Here is a 27508-nt window from a genome sequence, read left to right as displayed (position 1 = left end):
AATTTTTTTTTCAATGAGAGGATTATATATATATATATATATATATATATATATATATATATATATATATATATATATTATTTTTAGCAACTTATGTCATTTTCTCGTGATCACGACCCCTGCTTGGTGGACCTAGAAAATTTAAATACAAGGGGCACTAAATATAATGACGATAATACAAATGGGTTAGACAAAAATTCAATATAAGTTCGTATGATTTAGGTTTAGTTTTGCATTACAAATGTTAGGATTATCATGTGAATTAATAAGAGGTATATCTTTGATTCATATGAGTTAATTATTTGGATATGTATATACAAAACGTTTATTACAAGAGATTCATAGATTATGGGATACTTTTAAGGGATTATTATGTTAGAATATGATACGTAAAATGAACGTATGTCCGAAAAGTATTTAAGCCTACGGGGTCACACCTCAACGTGAATGTAACTATAAATTAATTAATATATTAAATGTAATTTATTAATTAATTTGATCATGAAAAACTAACGGAGGTCCGTTAAAAGAGTTAAAAGTTAACGGTACCTAAATAACGGACTTAACGGAGAAGAGTTGGAATTAGGAAACAATTAGGAAACCACTCTAGAATGTTCTAGGAGGGGAGACGGTCAAAATAGGGTTCCAAAACCCTTAACTTGGTCATTAAGTTTCCTAAGCCTATAAATACAAACCTATGTTTAATTGTTTTACATACAATTAAATCCAAAGGGTTTTTTTCTCTCTCTCTCGGCCGAAACACAACCCACAAAGGGTTTTGATTTTCGGTTCACTTAGCTAGGAAAAAGGGTTTTCGGTTTAGCTAGGTATTCGGGTTTAAACAAAGGGTTGTTCGTTCGTGATCAAGTACTAGCATACATACGTTCCAACGTTGTGTGTGCAATCGTAGAGAGGTTAATTTAAACCTTGTTCTTGCTTTAATCTCTCCAATTTAAGGTACACATTCTATACTTTGGTTAATTAATTAAACTGCATAGATCTTGTCTTCCGTTGCGTGCTTTATGATTTGATTTGATAAATAGTTATAACCCAACATATTACCTATTAATGCAACTAACTATGATCAAATGTCTAAGTTTTGTAAGGATCTTATAAAATGTCTATGCAATATAATCAACCTACAAAATATGTCTAAGTAATATAAGATACTGGCTTAACAGGTCAAAATGCTTACGTGGCACTACTGAATCACCCATTTAATCAAACATGGCTGCTGACTTGGAAAAAACTAACTATGTGACTCTGCTGACTCATCTCCATCTTCACCACTAAATTCTTTATATATATATATATATATATATATATATATATATATATATATATCATCATCATCATCATCATCATCAAAACTTCATCAACAAACGCCACCAAAAAAAATCTGTTAGAACTTCGATCATCCACCCAAATACACAAAACACATAATACATGTATATATATACACGCATAAAACAGCTTGAATACATTTGATCCCAACAAACACATTATAAATCCCAACAACCCAAATGAGAAACAGTAGTTCCGTACGTTGGCAAGTGGCAACCTTTTTTATTTTTTAGATCTGGGATCATTTTTCATCATACAAATTGATTTGGTGGTCAGAAGTGTTAGTAGGATCAGAGGAAATTGAAACAAGAGTAAAACGGCCTTTTGTTGTATTCCGGGGAGTTAAACCACCATCGCACCTTCTGACCACCAGCCGCCCCCCTAAAACCTGTCGGCCACAACAATCACAATTTCCAATGAACTCAACTTTCGGCAGTCAATTGCCGGAGAATAAGCTTTCTCGTGGTGGAAATGATGATACATATCTAATTTGTATCTACTCTGTATAGATTATTATTCATTACAAATAAGTGAGTCAACCCTCCATGTAAGATTAAATGAATAAGTGACTGCCATGTTAGATTTTTAAATTTATAAAAATCAAATGGTAACCTGTAACCTTTTTAGCAAGTTACCCAATACATTTTTCGAACAAAATTAGTAGTTAATTACATAAAATAAACATTTTACGATATCGTTACATAACATAGTCATTTTGTCATAGTTACTTACACTAAGAGGTCATAACCCCTACTTTTAATGTCTTTTTATCGAGTTACACAAAAATACTATATTACAATGTAAATAATATAAATGTGTGCATATTGTTTCATTTAGTCGCACAAAATCCATAAATATTACCATATATTATGGTAAAAGCAACGTCCAGTTTAAACATAAAAATAACATATATAGTTAAAATATTTAACTAGAGAGAAAATGAAAATGATGTTGTTACATAAGTAAGTTGAGTAAATCTTCCTTACATCTTTATTCATTATAAATATCACATTAAAAAATTTGGATGTTAACTATCTCCAATGAGAGGTTTATCAAAAACTAAATTTTTTTTTATGCATGCCTTTAGGCTATCTCCAATATTATTATTTTTGTTTATATTTAGATGTAAGGATGTTTGTAAGATTGAAGGTAAAAGTAAAAGATTTTAAAGATGTGTTAGGATTTTAAGGATTTGTAAGAATATGATGTGACAACTGACGTCTAAAAGCGTACTAATCAGCATTGGAGATAGTCTTAGATATTTCACCAACTAAAGTGTGTGATACCATCACCCTTATTTTTCCCTTAATAAAGATATGATTGGGCGAAATTATAAAATTCAATTCTTGTTGGGCTAGGTTGAGGAGTGGCAACTTCCCAAGTAACACTAAATCAGCTAACAAGTAACAAGCGTGTACTCCTCACTCACCGATTTATATTCAGCTTAAATCCCGATTGCTTGCCTCACTAAATCACAAACACACTAAGAACCGATACCGGCCACTTAAATCACGAAAATAAAATATATACTCTTCAAAGCCTTACGTATGAGAGTATAAGACATAATTTAGTCACCTAAAATTAGTAATTATAATGCTGGAAGAGCATGCTACCTAGCTAGTCTTCAATCACAAGCTAAGGGCTAAGATACATATATAACCATTATGTTCTAAAATATTTTCACTATCACCATTACATCAACTTATATCATTCGACATGACCACCACTACCAATTAATAATCACTATCATCACCACCCGTCTTCCACACCACTAAACCGTCGTCAGAGTTACCGCCGCCATATTTGTGCAAGTACCCATGCTAGTAAAAGAGTAAAGAAAATGATTGACCTTTTATTATTTACAAACTGTAAATTCATATTTACCATAGTGTGGCCTCCGACAGTATATCACATAATTCGAACAAAATGATTATAGGTCCTTCATATTAACAATTTGACATAAATATTCATGTTTCTTTATTAGTAACTAGGAATTTCTGGCCCCGCATTGTGGGGCATTAATTGTCGTCTTGAAACAATTGTGTTATTTAGTATTACTTGCATTGAATGAACAAACATCATGTCATAGATAGGTTTGTTTCAAAGTTTATCATATCAAATATATATTTAATATATTTATTTAGAGGCAAAAGCACAATAATTTTCGTCTACGTGTTGCGTTGTTCCAATTAGTTTGATTAGTTTTGTTATTGATGATTTATGTTTCTAAAAACTTTGACGTATAAAATATATACTTATTCAAAGACAATAATACAAAAAAATAAATAATATTTTTCAATATATTGTTTGGAAACCTTAAAACGACTATGTTTTGTTATTATGATATGACGCTATATATCTTTGTTAAAATATTTGACATATGAAATGATATTTATTCAAAGACAATAGCAAAAAAAAGTGGTTTTGATATTTTATTTGAAACCCAAAAGAAAAAAATGTAAGAAATCAAGAACTAAGCTGTAATTTTAAACCCAAAAAGAATAAATGTTTTCAATATAATTACAAAAAAGTAGTTTAGATATATTATTTGAAAACCCAAAAAGAAAAAAAAAATGTATGAAACCAAGAAGTAACCCGTAATTTTAAACCTTTTGTTACAAAAAAATAAAATAAACGTTTTCAATATAATTACAAAAAAGTAGTTTTGATATATTATTTGAAAACCAAAAAGAAAAAAAAATGTATGAAACCAAGAAGTAACCCGTAATTTTAAACCTGAAAGGGATCTAATGTGGTAAAATCTGAATATTGTTACAAAAAAAAAGAATAAACGATTTCAATATAATTATTTGAAAACCCGAAAGAAAAAACATATGGAAAAAACCAGGAAGTAACTCATATTAGAAACCCAAACTGGATGCAATTTGGCAAAATCCGAATAATAGTGCGAGTTGTAACATGGACGAATAGTAACTTGCCACGCAAGTGAGTTACTATTCACATGCTATTCAATTATTAAAGTATGTAAACCAAAAAGAAAAAAAAATGTATGAAACCAAGAAATAACCCGTAATTTTAAACCTGAAAGGGATCTAATGTGGTAAAATATGAATATTGTTAAAAAAAAAAAAAAGAATAAACGATTTCAATATAATTATTTGAAAACCCGAAAGAAAAATCATATGGAAAAAACCTGGAAGTAACTCATATTAGAAACCAAACCGGATACAATTTGACAAAATCCAAATAATAGTACGAGTTGTAACATGGACGAATAGTAACTTTCCACACAGATGAGTTACTATTCACATTCTATTCAATTATTAAAGTATGAAATTAAACCAAGTACCCATTCATTAATATTATTGAATTCTTTTATCTTTATGTATGATGTGATGTAAGTGTTGAATAAGTTGAGCCGACGTCAAAAAGTTCTTTGGTTTATAGTGCATAACGTTTCACACTTGAAGAATTGGATTTCATAATTAAACTTAAACCATATTGATAAAGGTTTTACATCTTCGCATAAAAATCAAAGTTTAATTCTTAACAATCGAATTATTTAATATTATTTGATTTGATTTAAATTTAAGTTAATACTATATTAATCATTATAAAAAGTTAAACATTTTACCAAAACTTCTCTTTTATTAATAAGTTTTATTAAGTCAATCAAAATGACACCCTAACTTAATGATTAAAAATTTTATGTTCAATTTTAAACTTAATATCTTGTAGATATGCACCTCCCATCTCTCTTTAGGCCATTTCCAATTACAATATATTTGCCAGTATGTTCATGTTCCACCTAGCTAGCATAATGAATTATCATGATGCTACCATTGAAGGTTCAAAATCCTTATCAATGCTCTATCAAAATTCCTTCACGTACATTGATAGCGTATTGGTAATGTGGGTCAAACTTAATTCTTTCTTATCTGTTTTTTTTTTTTTTTCAATCATTAAAGCATAAAAGAAAAAGAAGACAATATTTAATTATTTGTTATAACTAAATGATGACATGACATTAGCAAACTAAATGTATAGGATGGAAGCAAAATGAGTTCAATATGTTGGCATTAGGGGGCAGGGAGTGGACGCGGGGAAGCGGAGCCGCGCTGGCACGCCGCCGGCGGCGGTTCACCGCAGGAGAGAGAAGAAGAAATGGGGGAAGAACCCGAAGGGGGAAGAGAAGAAAGAGAAAGGAGGGAAGAGAGAGGGAGGTTGTGATTGGCTGGTCAAAACATGTGGGCCCCCACCAACGGGTCTCACGACCGTTAAAAATTAAAAAAAAAATTTTTTATTTAACCTTTCACTCTATAAAACCAATACCATTTCACCATTTTTATACAACAAAACACCATTTTTCTCCATTTCCTTTCCTCTTTCTTTCAAATTATATACCAAAACTCTATCCCTTTTATAAAAAATACATGTCATCCGATTCTTCTTCGTCAGAGGATTTAAATTATCCTACTTCTTCCGACGAATCCACGGGTAGTTCTTTGCAATTTTTGCTTAGAGCACATAAATATCATCAAGATACCGCAAGCTCTAGTGAATTCTGATCCCGTCAAAGTATAGATCGTCGTCGTGATATTGGTCTTCAAACTCTAACGAACGATTGGTTTGTTGAAGAACCAAAGTATGACGAAGCTTATTTTTGTCACAAGTTTTGTATGGATAAAAGTATGTTTTTATCCATATTAGACGGCATTGAAGCAAACTTTGACGACATCCAAGTTTCGTATGAATGTTTAATGTTGTTATTTTATATAGTTTTTAAAATTTCATATTATTAAAAATAAATAAAAATCAAATAAAATAATATTAAAAATAAATAAAAAAGAAATGATGAGGTGGAGATTAAGAGAAGATGAGGAAAAGTAAGGTGTCAAAATTTGATTGGTTAGTGTAAAGGGAAGAAGGGTGAGCACTCCCTCCCTCCCCCCTTAGTAAACTGAATTTTGTATATGACATTAGAGTTGACCTTAATATTACTAAATTAAGAACTACTTCATTTAACTTGATGATGGCCCGATCGACCATGAACACCTTAAGAATAAAACTTCGACTTAAAAATGAGGAAGTAATTGATGTTGATGGTTGGACCTTAGATTTGAATTACTTTTGTCAAAAAGATGACCAAGTCTTCGTACATTCATTTTACTACATGTTTTCGTGGTTCTTGTAGGTCATGACGCAACCCATGATGCAAAATTTTAAAAAGGCAAGATAGTGATACGTAACAAATTAACAAGTTGCAGTTATTTGGTGCAAATAGTACCACACGTTTAATTAAAAACAACTCACCGTCGCATGAAAGGATATCTTATGGCTTTTCAATTTAAATATTTATTCAATTCTTTGACCAAGAATATTTTGACATTACATTTTAACGGTAACCCCTTTTGAGTTTTGACCTTCCCACTATTCAACCTATATAAACCGTGTAAACTTTAAATCACATGCATTATCAACTTCCAAACATATCAAACAAAAATATGAGTACAAGTTCAGACGAAGGTAGTAGCAACCGAGGTACAAATCAAGAAAAAATGTATAAAGGCATTCGGTGTCGACGATGGGGAAAATGGGTATCGGAGATTCGAGTTCCAGGTAGCAAAGACCGACTATGGCTAGGGACGTACTCTACCCCAGAAGGTGCGGCCGTGGCTCATGATGTGGCCTCTTATTGCTTAAAAGGTGGCACATCTTTGCATAAACTTAATTTTCCGTCTATGTTACCTCCTACAGCACGGACCGATCTGTCTCCTAGATCGGTCCAAAAGGTTGCATCCGATGCTGGCATGGCCATGGATGCACGGTTTATTACTCAAACCGATAGTGCACCAAATAATGAGGAGTTGAACATTTCTGTAGATGATTATCTTTGAGTATGGTGGAGCTAGTATATTCACATTTGAAGTTGACATTGTTAAACTCAATGTGTTAGTTAATGATTAATGTATTGAGTACGATGTACGTATAAATCAATTGTTGCTGATTACGTAGTGAGGAACAAAGCTGATCAAATTAAGTGATTTTGAAAAAAGCTAATATATATAGATATACACATGTTTTGTAAAGCTATGCGCGAAGATTAGACATACATATTGTTTTACATAGAATGATCACTCACATTGTGATATCATTCATGTACTCGATATTGACATATCTACAAAGACGCACGCCAGTGGCGGATCTTGTCCCATTAAATAGAAGGGGCCGAAAGTCATATGATCAAAATATAACACTAAGAAAACTAATAAGAGGAGACTGAAAACCACAAAACACAAAAATAACACTAAAAAAAATAATTTTTCGAACAAATTACGGATAAAACTTTACTAATGATCGGAAAACGGAGGAACCCGGGGCCCCAAAAGAGATCCGCCCTTGGACGCACCTAATGGCGACATCAAGATTGAAGATGTCTTGTATGAAAAACTTTTTAACACTAATTAAATTTGTACTCGCGTAATTAACCATTGTTATGACATTATTTAACCTTTTTAAGGATTAATTGTTCTTAATTGCTATTATCAACGGTCTTTAAAAATGTTGGCACTTTAAACGGTTTTCATTTCCCACTCGGTCACAAAAATACAACTTTACAATTTTCATTCCTAGAAAAACCTTTTTAGGGTTCAACATCGATCATTGAATAATATTCCATATTTTTTACATCAGTATCACCAATAAATAAAATAATATTTTAAAATTTTTTTGCTCCACATGAGGTTGAGGGATTCGTAACTCAAACTACTATTACCTTCGGTATTCGGCGTTCTTAAATACCCAAATGTACGTCCGACATTAATTTACGCAGCAGTTTTCACCTCTCCTACAAGGAACTCGGTCGATCAGCTACATGGTCCACATGGATGGCTACACAATAATGATTTACCTTGTGAAAATGTAGTCATCATTACACCAAGCTAGGATATGTGCATCACCTAAATTTTTGACATGAAACAAATCGTAGTACATGCGTCCCACCAATATAACATGTCAACTCATGGACCAGTAGATCCAATAACGTAAATACGCGAGAATCAGTCAAAGATATACATTCCTAAATTTTTTTCACAACGAGACATATATAATATCTGTCACTTGCATCAATCTAACTTTATGTATAGTGACTTAAATGGGTCCATTGATTCAAGTATCAAGATAAGTGTGTGCATGCATACATCATGTATCTATGCTTACAGTGTCGTTATCATATTCTCATATATTTTGTCATCTTCATTATCTGTTTCTTCGATCTTGTTAATTAATGTCGACATAAAACGAACTTATTTTTAAAACTCGGCCTAGAATTGGAACTCGGAATCGGAGCCGGCACTCAATAAACATTTTTCTCAAAAGCACTTAACACTTTTAAAGCACTTAACACTAATAATATATATATATATATATATATATATATATATATATATATATATATATATATAGACAATCAAATAAGAATAGATTTAAAAAAAAGAATGGTGAGAACACCTTAAAATCATCATTTTGATGCATTAAAAGTCCATAAAACTGACATAGTGCATAACTAATTATCATTATTTAAGTGTTTAACAACACATTGCTTCATCAAAATCAAAAAAATCACGTTTTTTGTTGGATGCATTATTTTGATGAATATGCATCTAAGATAGATGCACAAAACAAAAAACATGATTATTTCGATTTTGACGGATGAATGGGTTGTTAAACACTTAAATAATGATAATTAGTTATGCACTATGTTAGTTTTATGAACTTTTAATGCATCAAAATGATGTTTTTAAGGTGTTCTCACCATTCTTATTTTAAGAGTGTTCTCACCGAAGTGTTACCCTATATATATATATATATATATATATATATATATATATATATATATATATATATATATATCCGATGAGAACACTTTTAAAATAAGAACGGTGAGAACACTTAAAATCATCATTTTGATGCATTGAAAGTCCATAAAACTAACATAGTGCATAACTAATTATCATTATTTAAGTGTTTAACAATACATTGATCCGTCAAAATCGAAAAAATCACGTTTTTTGTTAGATACATCATTTTGAAAAATATGCATCTAAGATGGATGCACAAAACAAAAAACATGATTTTCTTAATTTTGACAGGCTAATGTATTGTTAAACACTTAAATAAAGATAATTAGTTATATACTATGTTAATTTTACGGTCTTTTAATGCATCAAAATGTAGTTTTTAAGTGTTATCACCGTGTTCTTATTTGATTGTCCCCCTATATATATATAGCATAAGAACGGTGAGAACACCTTAAAAACATCATTTTGATGCATTAAAAGTCCATAAAACTAACATAGTGCAGAACTAATTATCTTTATTTAAGTGTTTAACAACACATTCATCCGTCAAAATCAAAATAATCATGTTTTTTGTTTTGTGCATCCATCTTGGATGCATAATCATTAAAATGATGCATCCAACAAAAAATATTATTTTTTCGATTTCGATGAATCAATTTGTTAAACACTTAAATAATGATAATTAGTTATGCACTATGTCAGTTTTATAGACTTTTAATGTATCAAAATGATGTTTTTAAGGTGTTCTCACCTTTCTTATTTTAAAACTGTTCTTATTTGATTGTCCCCATATATATATATATATATATATATACAGTAGAAAAGTGAGCATGGGCTGTTATGTACCAAATTTGGGTGAAAATAGTGTTGCTGCAAATATGTCATCTTGTGTTTTTAGCTCGTTGGTTTGACACTTCGACATACAACGCCAAGTTTGGTCTGACATAAAACTCCATTTGTTGCTAAGAATTCAGCTCGTTGAATGCATTAGTAGATTGAAGGTTTAATAATTACAAAAATTAAGATGCTAGATAAAACAAAAATTACAAAAATTCATAATAGCATGTATAAACAAAAATTTTGCAATCAAGTTTAATAATTACTGCCTTTCGAAGCAGCAGTAGACTGGTTTAAACAACACAGTATGTTAACATAAACTAGAAATTAAATTTATTAAAAAAGATCTCAAAACTTGAAGATAGGTTTACCTATTTTTGATGTATCGGCTTTACCAATTTGAAAGTGTAAAAATTCCAGACTTTGATCTTACAATATGTGAGGAGATTTTAGTGTGAGAGAGAATTAAGTAAGGGGTAATTGTTAATCAAGATCTTCATATCAATTTTGGGGATTGTGTTAAAACAAAAGCCTAAGTTTTCTTTTTTTTTTTAACAAAACGATGTAGTTTTGATTAGGTTTTATACCTAGCTTGCCTACCCAACAACCACACATTCCCTTTTCCCATATATATATATATATATATATATATATATATATATATATATATATAGTACTAATACCCATGCGTGATGCACGGATTGACAATAATATTTATATTTATAATTCATTTTATCTGTAATAAGGTTTATATACTTATTTGATGCATGTATATTATAAAAGTATGTAGCATAAACCTAAAAGATAATCACAAATATTTAGGGCGAAAATGAATTAAAAATAGAAGATGTTTCCCACATCTAAATTACGCGCAAACAAATAGAAGTTTCATATGCTTAAAAAAACATATAACATAAATTTTCATAAGTTAAATGATCATCCACAATACAAAAAATATCATGTTTGTTGAGAAAGAGTGATTTTTTAAGGCCCCAAATCAGATAACTTAAAAGGACTATAACAATATAATAATATAATAATAATAATAATAATAATAATAATAATAATAATAATAATAATAATAATAAATAATAATAAATATATTAATGACAATGACAAAAAAAAATAGAAAATAAAAAATATAAGGGGAAAAAACATTTAGAATATGTAAAGCAACATGCTTGTTGCAAAAGAGTAATTTTTAAGCACATAGATCAATTAACTTAATATAAATATATTTATAATAAGCAAATATGCTAATTAATAATAATCCAAAAGAATAATAATAAAAAAAAAGATTAGAAGCTCACCAGTCGTATGATTTGTAATAGATGTAAAGAAGAAAAAAACAAAGGTCGAATGATTCGAAATATTACATACGTAGGCAATGAATTTGTGAAAGCTTCAAAAAATATTAGGAAACTAATAAATATATCCTCTTGATAAATCATACAGATTTTGTTATCCTAATACGAATACAAATATCAAGTAACAATAAATTTATTAATTTGTAAATATCCTTGTTTGAATACGGTTAGAAGTGTTTAACATAAGGAATTTAATACGTAGATTTTTTTAAAAAATTGATTAAATGGACACTTGTCGATTTAATATGACACCACGTGTTTATCAAAGAAAGCTACAATCCTGTTTTAGTTTATTGGTAGATATATGAAAAAGTGAATTTAAGGTTGTTCGACACCTAAGTTTAGATGTGGAACCCCTTACATACTAATTTTTTGATATTTTTGTTTAATAAATAAATGTTTGCCCCCTCATAAATTTTATGAATAAAAAATAAATATGTGAGTGTTCCACACCTAAACTTATTATTTAGGTGTTTAACAACACATAGATGTGTCAAAATCGAGAAAATCACGTTTATTATTTTGTGCATCTATTTGATGAATATGTATATAGTAGTTGTGTAAGGTATTTCATACCTAAGCTTAGGTGTAACACAACTTTAAATTTATGGGGTCAAACATTTATTCATTAAACAAAGAAATACTAAAATATTGATGTGTGAAGAGTTTCATACCTAAGTATAAGTGTCGGACAATCTTAAATTCACTTTTTCCCAGTAGTGTTAGTGCTTAACATGTAGTTGTGCGTCTCATCTTATTATGATATTTTGAGATAACTATGATTTATTAGGCTTAAGGATTAATTGTTAATTAGTTGTTTCTAACGGTGCTATTTTATTGAAAAAGCTAGCAAGTGGTTGGCTATAATTAGTGGGATTAAAGCTCCAATTATCCTAGTTGATATGGAGCTATTTACACGAATTTGTAAACTATGGAAAGAAGGAACTTTGAATATCTTCTACAACCTTTATAGTCAAGTCATGGTACATGGTTTGGCGCATATGTTTAGGTGATTGACTGGTTACAATTTCTCATAATTGTTAATTCCTAGATCCTTATACATTTTTTATTTGTGCATTGAACCTTAATTAGTGCACATACTTAGATGATGATGTCAAGTCATTGAGCTTTATATCATCTCAAATCCAAATCTTTAAAACTTAGTTTAAAAATATACCGATAAAAACTTAGTATAACTTAGTTTATACTAAGATATTGACATATTAAAACTTAGTTTATATATTAGTTATAGTATCCGCGCGTTACCGATACGCTTTCTACACGAAAAAAGTAAAATCGTAATCATGTGAAAGTTATTTAATGAAAACATGAGAACCCAAAAATTCAGTGGCAAGAAAATAAAAACGAAAACTTTGATGTGAAGCAAATGTAAAAGCACTATGTATATAAAAAGACGAATAAAAATAGTTAAAACCAAATGTTTAAAAGTAAAATTGTAACAAGGTGAAAGTTATTTGATGAAAACATGAGAACCTAAAAATTTATTGTGAAGAAAATAAAATCAAAAACTTTAATGTGGGACAAAAGTTAAAAAAATAGAAAACTTATACATTCCACGCATAACGTACTTGTACATTCATATATCTTTTTAGTATATTATAAATGAGAATCCTAACATTTAGTGTCAAGAAAATAAAAATGAAAACTTTGATGTGGGACAAATTTAAAAATGTTATATATAAAAAAATGGATGAAAATAGTCAAACCAAATGTTTAAAAAGTGAAATCGTAACCATGTGAAAGTTATTTGATAAATATATGAGAGCCCAAAAAATCAGTGTTAAGAAAATAAAAACGAAAACTTTGATGTGGGGCAAATTTAAAAATGTTATGTATATAAAAAGACGAATAAAAATAGTCAAAACCAAATAGTGAAAGTTAGTTGATAAAAACATGAGAACCCAAAAATTTAGAGTCAAGAAAATAAAAACGAAAACTTTAATTTGGGAAAAAAGTTAAAAGATAGAAAGTTTAGGAGGTTAAAATGAAAAATGGTAAAAATTATTATGTGTTATAAGAACTTGTATATTCTACGCATAACGTTAAAGCTTGTACATTCCAGACATAAAGTAATTAAATGAAAATAATCAAAGACCAAATGTTTAAAAGTAAACCCGTAACTGTATGAAAGTTGTTTGATGAAAACATGAGAACCTAAAAGTTTAGTGTCACGAAAATGAAAGCGAAAACTTTGATGTGGGACAAACGTTTAAAAAATAGAAATTTTAAGGGTTAAAACGAAATTTGGTTAAAATTAGTATGTCCTTTAAATGCTTGTACATTTCACGCATAAAATACTTATACATTTACATAAGTTTTTAGTATATATATATATATATATATAATATACATATACATATTGATATGTACCGATAAAAAAAAATTATAGTATGACTTAGTTTACTGTCTATATAATACTTAATGCTTATTGATCAATCATAAATTTTATTTTATTAAATTGAATTGAAGGCATACCACACACTACTTTAAATAGAAAAATATTGATTTAATATTAGATTATGTCATAAATTCTAATAAAAGACATACATAATATTTTTAAAATATGTAATAAAGAGATATCTTTTTTAGATTATAATAATCATATTATTCATCCTTTACAAAGACAAAACCACTCATCCTTTAACAAGACAAAACCAACATGGTTAGATCAAACTGTTGTATGCCTTTGTATCTAAAGACCGAAGAAACTGTTTTATCTTTGATAGAACCTTAAAGTAGTCTCTCTATTTTAAGTAGTAAAGGTAAGGTTATTTACATTTTAACCCCCTCATAAACCGTTATGATATTGACCTAATATCTTCCTAACAATTGAATTATAAGACTTGTTAAAATCATGATTCACATGACACTTGTTAACATTGAATGAGTTAATTACACTTGTCATGTGTTAAGATTATTGTGAAAGATGTTAAAGACTATTTATTAGGATCATATACTATTTCCTTTTATTAATATTTATATTTGTATAGTTATGATTTCTTAGAGCATAGGGTATGGAAACAAAATGCCGACCCCGAAAGCTTACATGGCAATCGATGCCTAACAAGTTTCCATCCCTGCCTTGTTCTGCGCCGAGCACCACATGAAGATCCGTGGTTTCTTTGCCATTGTTCAGCATCTAGCTTTTCTTTAAATTGATGGCCCCATCTATTGATAAAATAACTTATTTAATATAGAACAACTAAACTTATTTGTCTATTTGCATGTTAGATATTCATTATTTATTTATCTATTCAATGAAGATATCTACTTGCATTTTTTTAGTTAGTCTCATTCGCTCTCTATTAGTTAATAGAATTTATTTCTTTTCGTATGAATTGCAATGAAATTATCACATGCAGACTTTTATTTATTAATACTAAATATAGACCTTTATTTATTTCTATATATACATGTCAGTAATCAGTATATATGAATCTATTATTAGTAACATCTTTTTATTAATACACTATTGAATAAAACATAGTTAAAAAATAATATGTGTGATATATTAAATAAAGTATGGTAAAGTGGTGTTCTGCGTCCTGGATGATTCTGCATCCATAACTGTCTAAAACTGATGAAATGATGAAAACTTATGTGACGCTGAGATGACAGTCTGGATAGTTCTGTATCCTGTATCCATACCTGATGCTCTTATGGTATTTGTGTTTTACTTGATATGTTAAAGAAGTATACGTAAATAACTCGAAAATAATCACAAAATGTGAAAATTATGTAGATAGAGTACAACAGGTCAAAAGTCATATTTCATTCCCATAAAACACAAAAGTCTTGTGGTAGGCTAATTCATTCCCATATATAAAAACAAAAAAAAAAAAACTAAACAATAGTCTTGGAAATGATTCCTAAGCCCATTTCCAACCAAACAAAAGTTTTAAGGGATGTTTGGTATGATGAAATGAAAAGGGGAGAAAGAGAATGGAAAAATTTCTTTAGTTTGTTTACAATGAAGAAAGGAAATGAGAATGGAGAAAGGAGAATCAATTTCATTCTCTCCGTTCTCAAATTGTAGAGAATGAAAAAAAAACTTTTTTTTTTGTTTTTAAGATGTTATATGTATTAAATTTATTATTATATAAAAATTTTATTTTTTATATATATATCCATTCTCTGTGGGTACCAAACAGCGGAATTCATTCTCTTTCCAAATACTTATTTTCTTTCTCACTATTTTCATTATCTATTAAATCTTCATTCTCTATTATTTTCTCCTACCAAACACCCCCTAAAAGTTTAAGTGATGATACTAATTTCCATTCAACTTTCAAGCCATTCCCATACCCATAGTGAATATCAGATTCCCAAGTGCAAACCAAACGCAACCTAAAGTGTTTTATTTAGATTTACGATATTCAAGCATTATTTATACTCTTTTATAAAAATTATTCACTCCCTACAAATAGAAAGTATTACTAAAATGTTACATACGAAAGTACTAAATTGCCCTTAATAAACACTCACTACGGAAAGAGTTTTTATAAATTACCAAATTTGCCCTTAATGAATTAATTTACACCCTAAATCCTTATTTTAATAATTAACACTTTAAGCCCTTATCTTTTTAAATATTCCACTAGCACCTTTACATTAACATACACCACTTAATACTGCCACCAACACCAATAATATTGTCCCCGTCTCTGCTGTCGCATTGCACGGGTACTACGCTCGTAAATTTATATGGTCAATCTACAAGACTAATAACTTCTTTCGTGGACAATTATAGTTCAACTCAAGTTGCTGAAAACAGTTTGAATGCTAAAACCGCAGTATCTAATATATATATATATAGTGAAAAACGTTTTGTACTTGACTTGATAAATGAAAATACGGAGTAGTCTTTCATAAAGTAAACGTATAGCTGGTTAAAGATAAGAACCAAATTCTATATTCTCTAGTTAATTCAAATTTGATTTTTGGAACACAAACTTTGGTTTTCATCAAGACTTTATATACAGGCTTAAAAAAACCGAATCCAACAATATTGTATTCAAATAGTTTCTTTCTAAACAGAATTTAAGGGTGTGTTCGGGAATGAAATAATACTGATGTTTGTGTTGTGAAAAAGTGTAGTCAAAAGAGATATCAAACCCACAGAAGTAAAAAATTATCAAACCCATAAATTGTGGGTTTAGGTTTTCATTCTCCTTCCCTTCCATTAACTATATCAAACTCATACAGTTTTCAAAACCAGACTATGAACCAAATGCCTTCAACATTGTCAATATCAAACCAAAACAAATACATATGCCGTCAACATTGTAAATAATACTAGTAATAACATTGCATTGAATCGTCTTAAGTGTAAAAAAAAATTGGTTGTTTGAAGTAGAGGCATCAACGCAACTCAGCAATACCTGACATCTAAATCTATAAATTCTAAAGGCCGACAGACCTCACAGAATTCCCCTAAAGTCTACAAAATGATGGATGGAAGCTGAGCTCCTATATATAAGCTAAGTTTCCCCTAAGTTATGCGATGTACCTATGTGAAAAAGTCAAAGTGATCAACAGAGACACTAAAATGCCAACGACTGATGGTCTTCTAACGACACCAGCAGAAATCGACCTGCAAAGTCAAAATAACATTCATCAAGTCATTTATTAAAGCTTTCAGTCTTTCACATTTTACTGGTCAATGTTACAGATCATTGTTACTACTCAACTAGGCCAGTAGGCCAACAGGAGCACTTGTTATGATGTCAATGATTCCTAAAGTTAACCGGTTTCCTGGCATCATAGCACCACTCAGAAAAAGTTCAGAACAGTCAAAGTTACTGCTGATGCATTAAATGGAATTTTTGAAAGTTTGTTCCTTTGAATCAATATATTTGAAAGATTGATAGTGTTGTTTTAGCCTAATTAGTTATCAAAGTTAGTAATTTAACTGAAGTTTTGTATCCTATTTATGCAATTAACCTCAAAGAGAAGTATGTGAGAAACAAAATTTGAAAGTCTAGGGAGATAAATGGAATTACTAAGCATGCTAATGAGATTTTACCTTTCGATCGCTGATTTTGTTGTGAGTCCAAATCCAAAAGGGAAAAGTGGATCATAATGTGGATCACCTATGTTCATGGGGAGTTGGTCTACAGTTCTAAACCAAGTTCTTGAAAGTTTACCAGTAAACCCATAGTCTCCAAAAAGGACATCAGCCACACCTTGACCTTCAGAGCCGGGTAACCAAGCGGCAACCAGAGCATCAATCACAGACATATACGGTTCAATCACAACTGGGCGACCTGATATGATGACCACAACGCACTTGACATTCCCACAAACATTCGTGATGACACTTGGACCAGGATCTGGAAGTGTGAGGTTTGAACTATCGCCAAACATCTCTGTGTAAGGATGCTCGCCAACAACAACTATAGCATACGAGAAGTTATTGGATTTGACTAAATCACCATTGGGGTTCTCCATATAAGAGATTTCGGTGCTTGGGTCAACCGCAGCTTTAATTCCTTTAAGAATCGTTGTTCCTGCAGTTAATGAGAAACTCTATTAATTCACTAGATGAATGGGCCATCTAATCATATTCATGTTGGATTACGATTTGTTTGTTGCTATTTAACTTCAGGTATAAATCTATGGAGTACATTATTATTTTTGCTTTCAGAAATGTGTGCATAGGACACCTAATATACGACATGTCGCTCAAAAAGAAAATCTTGATGTTACACTACAGCCGACCAAACTTCAAAACGGCATTTCAAAATCATAAAATGTTGTTGCTCAAAATGAAAATCACAAGGTTTTACTTTCTAGTAATCGCACCGAAGCGTCCATAAGATGAATCATGAATGTACCCATTTCCAGCGAGATCAAATTTAGGGGCCTAGTTATATAGCATACGAAACTAAATTAAGGAAAGAAAGATAAAAAAGGTATCGAATGTGCTGCATTCTGCTAGTTTCATGTCAAATAGTTAGAGTTTTTATCCAATTTAATGTGACTTGCTACCAATTGTGAAGGATATGTTGTATCCACATATTCATTTATGCGTTATTGTGGGTAACGAGATAATAAAAACTACAAAGATAACTCTTAGATCAAATGGTGTACTTGATCGATAAGTCATAGACATGCATAATTGCATATTATTTTGCACTATTTCAAGTAGATATCAGCTTGGACAATTAATACAAATCCTCCGCATTTCAAGTTCATGTGCCATGTGATTATAAGCCGTAGAGACTTCAAATTTCTAGGAGATTAATGAACTTAAATTTTCAAAAAAATGGATATGGTTAGAAACAGTTTACACCTCACAGATATTGAAGCGGTGTTTTGTTGAATATTTCTAGGGAAAGAAACTTAAGTATAAAATATTACTAACTAGAGAAAATTAGTATGTAAACTCTTAGCTTAATAATGTCTTATAATTATGGGGGCCTAATAGTAGGTGGGCCTTAGGCTTGTGCCTAACCCAATACTACTATTGGGCCGGCTCTGAATGTACCTGTTGTGTTTCCATTCCCGCTAAACCCTTGCCAACCGATTGTCCATCCACCACATTGGTAACCCAGGTTATCAGCATGAGGTCCAGCAATTAAAATCTTTGAGGCCATCTTGGGTAGAGGCAGCAGTGGTTCATCGGGCCTTTTCCCGTTCTTCAGCAGTACTAGTGATTTCCTCACCGCCTCCCTTGCTATTTCTCTGTGTGCCTATATTTCTCAAAACAAAACAACACAAAGATACAAATAATATATAAACAAAGGGAGCAAAGTTATTTTACATGATATTTTTAAAAAGAAAAAAAAAAGTTGCAATCGGATAACTGACTGACCTGGCTTCCAACCTCGTTAACCATACTGAAATCAGCAAGAGGGTTCTCAAAAAGGCCCATGGTAAACTTGACACGTAGAATTCTGCTCACAGCATCATCAATACGTTCCATTGGGATAACTTTGCTCTTGATCAGAGATGTAATATCATTAATGAACTCGATGTAATTATTCGGCACCATAATCTGTTTAAATATCAAATGAGATGCCTCAAAAACTATAGTAGCATAAAAGATGAAACAAAAGCAATTGCCCTGATGGGAATAATCTTTATCATTTATCCTTCAGCCAATCACCAATGTCATTAACCAAAAAGTTACTCATATATTGATATATAGAGAGTTACTAACCATGTCGAGGCCAGCTAAAATACTAGCCTGAACAGAGTAAGTGTAGTTGGAATGCGGCGGGGAAGTAATTCGGTCAATTCCCTCCCAATCTGAGATAACAAAGCCCTGATAAAATTTGAGACTCAGTAACCAGAAATTCATAATATCTAGTCTATTCAAGATTCAAGTTTCATTGGTATGGAAGTTGACGATATGAGTGACAACAATTCAATAACTAATACCTTGAAATTAAGCTTGTCCTTAAGGTATCCGGTAATAAGATCTCCATTGGCATGCATACGTCTACCATTCCAGCTGGAATATGACACCATGACCGTTGATACACCCTTAATGATAGAGTCATAGTAAGGAGGCATGTGGATGCTTAGCAAGTCATGTTGGTTCGCCACAGTGTTATTTTCATCGATACCATGAGTTGTCCCGCCATCAGCCACAAAGTGCTTTGCACAAGCAACAACCTTGTCCCTAAAACACACAAGGAAAAAAAAAACCTGAATCAAGCTACTCCCGCTACAGGTATCTTGTTACATAGTTTAAATACATCATACGGCTACTGTCAGATATTTAATTAAAAAATTTAGAAGCCGGCATATGATTAATGGATTTGTAAAAAAGACGTAGAATTCACAAGAATAGTGTTACTAGAAAATTCATATGCAAAATGAATGGTCCTAATGAAAACTGAAAATATTCTCTAAAAGGGTATGTATACATACTTTCCAGCAACATATGGGACACCCGGTCGTGATCCCTTGGGAATTTCACCTTGCAACCCTAATATAATGTCTGTCATACTTTGAACAAGTTTGGTATCCTCACTGTAACTCTCATAACACCGTCCCCATCTTGGATCCCTGCAGACCTACAAAGAAATTTGCAACAACTAAAACCTTAAGAAACAATAGATTAAAGAAATTCCATGATTTTGTGAGGACATATGCATCATTATACATTTATACTTGCTCGTTTTATCTTATTATTACCGCTATACAAGGAGCAAAAGCATATGGAATTCCAGTTGCTCTAACTTCAGCAGCAGTTGCAGCTCCAATTCTCTTTACAAGGTCAGTGTCCCTGGTTGGCATTACATTAAAAAGTAAAACAAGTTTAATGTCTCAGTTATACTACGATAACATTTCTACTTATTTACTGTCACAACCATAAGCATTAAACAATAGAGCTATAGCAATAGCTTCGCTTTGACTTGCCTGGTAGCCCCAAGGCCAATGTTATGTGGAAATATGGTAGCATTAATAACATTGTTGTGCCCATGAACGGCATCAATACCATAAATCATTGGGATTCCTAAACGGGTTGAAAGTGAACCGTTTTGGAACTCATTTATCATTTTGATCCAATCAACAACAGTTGCTTGTGGATTTGGAACACTCCCTCCTCCACTTAGCAAGCTTCCTGTATTTAAGAATAACAAACTATCATTCACTTACAATTTTCAAACGTTGTGTATCTTAATACCACAAAATACAAAATTAGATCATGAACAGTTGTTGCAGCAATTAATCAATTATACCAGTACCAACTTAGTTAGCACAAGCATCTAGTATGTCGTTTAATAGCATAGGAATAACAAAAATGTATGCACATAATGCCAATGGTATACGGAGTATGATAGTATTTCTTTACCAATGTAGTAATGCTTCATAATATCAGGAGTAGCCGAAATCCTTTCAATCTGAACCATCTGACCAATTTTCTCTTCCATGGTCATCCTATCTAACAAATCTTTCACACGAGCAGCAACAGGCTGTTTTGGATCTTTATACTTGAAATCGTCAGCTACCACGGCCACCACCAACATCAATAATAATGCCATCATCCCCAAGTATGACATCTCCATTAATCTAACCATATTCGCTGCAACACAAACAGCCTGTTTTAACTCACAAATACATCTAAAATCTTAAAAAAGAAGATATAAAAGCAAACAAATTGTCTACTTTCAAAACTACCAAATCAAATACTATTGAAATAATTAACTCTGAACCACAAATCATCTACAAACAATCATTTCTCATTTTAACATACTTACATGTGGTTAGATAGTGTTTTGGTATAGCTTATTTTATTTTGGAAAATGTAAATAGCCCCTTTTAAGTATCTACTTTACGCTTACCCAAACACCATACATGAGAAACCAACTTTAGTTCTATTTACACCAAGGATACCCAATCCCGCCAAAGGCGAGGTATCTAAGAATGGGATTTTGACAGTCTTACCCCTACCCGAATATGTGTGTGTGAACTTTAGTCATATCTACTTTTAACATAAAAAGATAACCACTTTCCTTCAAACCCTCAAAATGGTCTTTCTTTTTTCCCTTGAAATTAAGCAGATAAGCACTTACACACGGAATCTCGAACACCATTTAGCACAAAATAACAAAAACAAAGTAAAAATAGCTATAAATTAATCACCTTTAAGCTAACTTAATAATTCAAACTCTCTTCTATTAGCTCACAACCTTAAAAAAGTTACATATAATCAAGAAAATGGTACACCATTACAAGATTCCTAAAACTGAGCTCATATAAAAATACACAAATTGGTATATGCAGCTATATAAGTAAAACCCTAAAAGGGTTTTAACAAAAATATAAAATAAATTTGAATTTGAAATGCTAAAATAAGTAAGATGTTTTACACTTGTATATGTATTTGAAAGATGAAATGAAGGAACAAGATCTAGTAAAAGAGAGCAAATATCATACCTATAGATAGATAAGATACAGAGATGGCTATAGATATAGAAAAGATACTATACTATACTAGTACTTATTATAGTAGGGTATAGAAGAAGGGAAATGCTACTTTGATGACAATGGTGTGAAACTGGTACTTTAAATAGCTGTTCCACAAAAGCTTTACTGCAGCTGTAAAAAGCAAAATATCATTAATAAAATTTTTAAATGCCATTAAAAAAAAAAAAAGCAAAATATCTTATTACTACTCATTCACACTACAAATGTGCGAGTTTTGTTGAAAACATGAAAAAGAACGGTTTTTTTTCTACACTATAGTTTCATTTTACACCCCTTCAATATTTGTTTTTAGTTGCACCATTCTTGTATTCTTTTTAAATTCACAACATAAATATATTTTTTTTATGTTAAACATTTGTATTCTTTTTAAATATTTTATCTTCAGACTGATATTCAATGTATTTAGAGCATCGACTTGTGCATACCCTTTTTTGTAAGGATCATCATTTAACTCCTTTGTGTACCTTTATTCCTTCGTATCATCTTGATTCCATATACCACTTATTTCTTGACTTATATATATATATATCTTGAGCTTTTGGATCGTATTGTTTGGATTTTATATCGGTTAGTTTCTTGCTAGCATTTTTTTTATAAAATTGAAATGCCGTTTAAAATTTATATCTAGTTTTTCTTTTAATTGTAAAGACTGATATGTGACAAAACATAATGTACGAACCTACACATGTCGAAATGGTTATAAATTGGCAACTGACACCTCATATTAAAGTTCGGTTTTTTGTGTTATGCCACCCTTTTGTAATAATTGATTTTGTTGGTCGTTCAAAAATAAAAATTAAACTTAAAATAAATAAGGAAAGAAAAAAAGTTGGAATATACAAAAGTAATCTGGTTAATATCCCAACAATTTTTCACGTGGAGTCACATGAGGATACCTTACATATATCAATTAAATCAAGGCTAAAATATTTAAATTTCTATTTGGACTAATTTTATTATATTTCTTAACCTTTAGAGTAAAGTCGTCAAAAGTGAAAGTTTGGGGGCAAGAAGTAGAAAAAGGAAATTGTTTTTGATGGTTTTGAGAACGTGTAGATTGGGGAATCTGTGTGGTTCCCACGTGTGTTTGGTTAGATTGTTTCGTAACGTCTCTAATCCGTTTGCTTTTGAAATGGAAAATTTGAATAGCAAAGTATTATAATAATTTGTATTAAAGTGCGCAATCCTCTAATACAATGAATTCAACACAAACAAGTTTTAACCATAAATTGAAAGAATTTAAGATTTTGAAGTTTTGAACTTTAATTTTGATAATGAGTAAAATGTTTCTAAATAATGTAGATTGAGATTTTAAAAGATTATATTTGTCATGTAATAAATTTGTTATGAAAATTATTAGCGTATTTTGTCAAGAGAATATATCAATTTCTTTTTCAAAAATAAGTTTCGTTTAGAATATTAAAAACATGTCGTTGAGCTCAAAATTTACTATTAGAAAAAAACACATATTACGAATATCAATAATACAATTAAATACTTTTAAACTTGTCTTTTATTGATTAACTAATGATTACTAGATGTATGCCCGCGCGATGCGGCGACAATGATGTTAACGACGGCGATTTGGTTGCGGTGGTGCCAGAGCTAGCAAGAGAGGGCGGGGGCTCAAGAAGGAGGTATGTTTTATGGCTAGGATTTAAGAATTGTTTTAGGAATGGATACACACATAGTTAAAATTAGGAAAAAAGAAAAATGTGAAATGTGTTGAAAAAGTAATTGGGGGTATCTTAGGAATAATAAAAAAATACTTAATGTCTTAATTCATTTTATTTTATAAGGGATTATAGATAATCAACTTAAGACTCTAACACACACGACTGTCAGTGCTTAATTTACCCTAACCAAATGAATACAACAATTTATACACTTTCATGGGCTAACATAAACTTAGCTAAGCCAGTGCGGACATAACCAAGCTATATTTGTTCTTACATTGTAACATCGTACAAACTTAACTTACCACAAAAACAATAACAACTAATAATTTCATTAAATTGACTCACACGTATTGAAATTGCTAAGTTTGATTTTAATAATTTGTAGTTATGTAAGAACTTAACATTTGGGATATGAAAACCGATAGATTCCCCCTAAAATTCATTTGGTGTGCGTAACTCTTTGTCCTTAAAACATACGAGTATATGTTAAGCTCAAAATTCGATGTATAACATATTTTCTACTTCCAATTTCCCCTATTTTGTACCATGTATGCATTTCCATCTTATTCTTATACATATTTCTAATAATAAGTTTTTATATAAAATGATTAATATATGGAAAATGCTATTTACATTTATATTAGAGCTTACAGTTTTAGAAGAAAGGTTATTTAAGAACTCACAAATAAAAAGGAACGCGAGAACAATTATGGACCACATATTTCCTCCACATTTCTCTCTCTTCAATTAATTAAAAAAATTTATTCAAATCATTCAATATGTTTTATCTCACAAATCGTAAATCGTTAGATGAAAATAAAAAGTATGGGTAGTCTTAAAATTTTGTCCTATTTCATTAGAGATGTAATTCGATATACTTTTGACGACTTTTTAATTTTCGTTTTTTTCCCCTCGTACTTGTGTACCTACACATGTGTAGGATCACTGAATTCACATGTAAATTAGTAAATAACCATATGTACACAACAATGAAGGTTAAGTACGAAGCCTGTCAATCCATTGCGGAGCCATGGTGGCCAAGAGCAAAGCCCGTCAGTCCATGACAGAGCCATAACGGCTAAGGGCAGAGCCCGTTAGGTAGATCTCTCATCACCGATCACCCCATATGACCTATCACCCTCTATGACTTATCATACTATGACCTATCACCCTCAATGACCTATCACACCCACCAGCTACCCTTTATGAATATCCTTAAGGGCGAAGCCCGTTCCGAATCACAACTTTTGTTTAACTTACACAAGTGTAGGTTGTGTAAGTATAAAAAAGAAAACGAAAATTAAAAAGTCGTCAAAAGTATATCAAATTGTATCTTTAATGAAAGAGGACGAAATTTTAAGACTACCTATATACTTTTTCTTTTCATCTAACGATTTACGGTTTGTGAGATAAAACATTTTGAATGATTTAGATAAATTTTTCTTATTTAATTGAATAAAGAGAAATGTAAAGGAAATATATAGTCTAGAATTGTTCTTACGTTTTTTTTTATTTGTGAGTTCTCAAAATAACTCACCCCAATAGTTCTAACAGTATACATGTGAGCTCATTAAGTAAGGATTGTAGGTTCTAAGTTTTGTTGTGGACAAACGTATGGATAATTATTTGGTGTTAATATTTGTGTTTTTAAAATAACCATTCATACTAAAATTATTTTACTTTTTAAAAAGAACAACGTAGCCAACAAGTGACATATATATGGGCTGGCTAGTTGGGTGACTTAGTTGGGTCAAGTGAGCTCTAGGAAATGTTAATTAACAAGCATCCCATTTAACCTTTGAACACCTAAACAAGAATACATGTAACATAACCCCTACACCAAGCTAACTTTTTGGAATACCTTCATACATAACCAAACATAAATCCATTCAATCAACTTTCATCAAAACCATATATAAATATACATACATATACATTGGAAATATTATAAGTACATATACAAACGTTTTCCTTTCTTTGTATAAACACAAATCATCTATATATCTTTTTCAAGAGAACACATTAGACTTGATAAGGAAAACAAAAAACAAAAAATGGCGATGAGAGGAAGAGGTGGTCGGGGTAATCCCAGCCGTCCGCCAAGGTTGATCACTGGTCGTGTGTACGAGCAGTTCAAGCCCATGTCTGAATGGAGACAAGAAGATGATTATGACACTCTTCTTGTGTATCTTCCTGGTAAAAAATTCATCAACTTTGTCTAATATTCTAAGTTAGAATACAATTTATGTTTTTTTTTTCTTCCAACTTTAACTAAATTCGTCATCTCTCAAGGTTTCATAAAGGAGTACATCAGGGTTACAACTGAAGACATGAACATTGTTAGAGTTCGTGGGGAACGTTTGGTTACTGAAAACAAATGGAGTCGGTTTCAAGAAGATTATAAAGTTCCCGAAAACTGTGAAATGAGAGATATTCGTGCAAGATTTGATGGCGGAATTTTAACAATTACAATGCCTCGAAAGATGATAAATGTACCACCAGCTGCAGCACCCACAACAGCTACAACGACTCCAGTCCCCCCTAAAACGGATGAACAGCCTTTCAGAAAGACTAGGCAAGAAGAAGCGCTACCCAAGCCTAAAGAAGAACCAATCAAGGAAAAGAAACCGGTAGATAATAAGCCTCAAAGCAGTACTCCTTTGGAGGACAACAGTAATTCGCCACCACAATTAATAATGCCAACATTTCATCCAGATAATAAACCAACCAAACTAGCACCAATATCAACGCCTCGAATGAATCCTTTAGAAGACACTTTGTCACCGCAACAAATGCCGACTTCTTCATTTGCACCAAGCAAACAAGAGCCATTGAAAACCACTACTTATCCAAAAGCAAAAGCAGCAGATGAGAAATTTACATTTGGATTGTTACCTACAGCAAGTACTACTGTTCCAAAGAAAGACAAACACAATGTTGTTGAGAAGCCGAATGTTTCTGAAAAGGCGCATTTGGATGCAGGAAAAAGACTGGAAGACGAGGAGATGAAAAGCAACTTCGTCAAGGGTAGTAGTGGACAAGCGAATGATGGTCGTGGCGGTTTCCAGGGAGATAAAATGGAGGAGAGAAATAGCAAGGACGTTGTTGCGAGGAGATCAAGGACAATGAATGAAGATAGGAAATTGTTGGTGAATGTGGGTGTGGGTGTTCTGGTGATTGTGGCACTTGGGATTCATGTGTCCTACACCATTGGGCTCATTGGCAAAGGAAAGTAATTAAGGACTGGTGTAATAATTTGATGTGGATGTGTATATGTAAATTAATTTGGTATTGCTTTAATAAATGACAATATTCCCTTTGAACTAAATGATTAATTAATCATGTACTTATACTATAGTATTAGATATAGGTATTTCAGTTCAGGTTTTACCATCGTTGGCTATGCATTGGTTTCCTGAGAAATGTTCTTTCACAGGACTTCTTTAAAAGGCTATATTGTCCTACAGGCTTTCTAATTGTCTTCTATACATCTAAA

At 31.2% G+C, this 27508-nt stretch overlaps 3 protein-coding genes across 3 annotated transcripts; 2 read left to right on the top strand and 1 right to left on the bottom strand.

Moving 5' to 3' along the window:
• The first annotated feature begins 6801 nt into the window (after positions 1-6801).
• LOC122590256 (ethylene-responsive transcription factor ERF019) lies at positions 6802-7302 on the top strand. Its single transcript, XM_043762587.1, has one exon. The coding sequence runs from the start codon at positions 6810-6812 to the stop codon at positions 7200-7202; it is 393 nt and encodes a 130-aa protein (XP_043618522.1). The 5' UTR covers positions 6802-6809; the 3' UTR covers positions 7203-7302.
• Positions 7303-16611: 9309 nt separating this feature from the next.
• On the bottom strand, positions 16612-22372 carry LOC122588825 (beta-glucosidase BoGH3B-like). Its single transcript, XM_043761036.1, has 11 exons — positions 22283-22372; positions 21198-21428; positions 20762-20966; positions 20537-20627; positions 20270-20415; positions 19775-20018; positions 19554-19658; positions 19206-19388; positions 18879-19083; positions 17415-17898; positions 16612-16982 (listed from the first exon to the last, which is right to left on the bottom strand). Exons 2-11 carry the CDS (start codon positions 21421-21423, stop codon positions 16886-16888), a joined length of 1986 nt encoding a protein of 661 aa, XP_043616971.1. The 5' UTR covers positions 21424-21428; positions 22283-22372; the 3' UTR covers positions 16612-16885.
• Positions 22373-25956: 3584 nt separating this feature from the next.
• On the top strand, positions 25957-27360 carry LOC122588826 (inactive protein RESTRICTED TEV MOVEMENT 2-like). Its single transcript, XM_043761037.1, has 2 exons — positions 25957-26208; positions 26305-27360. Exons 1-2 carry the CDS (start codon positions 26067-26069, stop codon positions 27246-27248), a joined length of 1086 nt encoding a protein of 361 aa, XP_043616972.1. The 5' UTR covers positions 25957-26066; the 3' UTR covers positions 27249-27360.
• Positions 27361-27508: the final 148 nt, after the last annotated feature.

The sequence above is a fragment of the Erigeron canadensis genome, chromosome 2, assembly GCF_010389155.1.
Source record: "Erigeron canadensis isolate Cc75 chromosome 2, C_canadensis_v1, whole genome shotgun sequence".
In the NCBI taxonomy this organism is placed as follows: domain Eukaryota; kingdom Viridiplantae; phylum Streptophyta; class Magnoliopsida; order Asterales; family Asteraceae; genus Erigeron; species Erigeron canadensis.
Note: the sequence above shows the minus strand (reverse complement) of the source record. Positions and strands in the feature narration are given on the sequence as shown.

What these genes read in the sequence shown, in the direction of transcription:
- LOC122588825 (XM_043761036.1), bottom strand. Translation starts at nt 21,423, where the DNA reads ATGGTTAGATTAATGGAGATGTCATACTTGGGGATGATGGCATTATTA. An exon ending in TATGAAGCATTACTACATTG is followed by an intron (nt 20,967 to 21,197) that starts GTAAAGAAATAC and finishes TCTTAAATACAG; the next exon opens with GAAGCTTGCTAAGTGGAGGA. An exon ending in TTTTAGCTGGCCTCGACATG is followed by an intron (nt 19,389 to 19,553) that starts GTTAGTAACTCT and finishes ATATTTAAACAG; the next exon opens with ATTATGGTGCCGAATAATTA.
- LOC122590256 (XM_043762587.1), top strand. Translation starts at nt 6,810, where the DNA reads ATGAGTACAAGTTCAGACGAAGGTAGTAGCAACCGAGGTACAAATCAA.
- LOC122588826 (XM_043761037.1), top strand. Translation starts at nt 26,067, where the DNA reads ATGGCGATGAGAGGAAGAGGTGGTCGGGGTAATCCCAGCCGTCCGCCA. An exon ending in TCTTCTTGTGTATCTTCCTG is followed by an intron (nt 26,209 to 26,304) that starts GTAAAAAATTCA and finishes TCATCTCTCAAG; the next exon opens with GTTTCATAAAGGAGTACATC.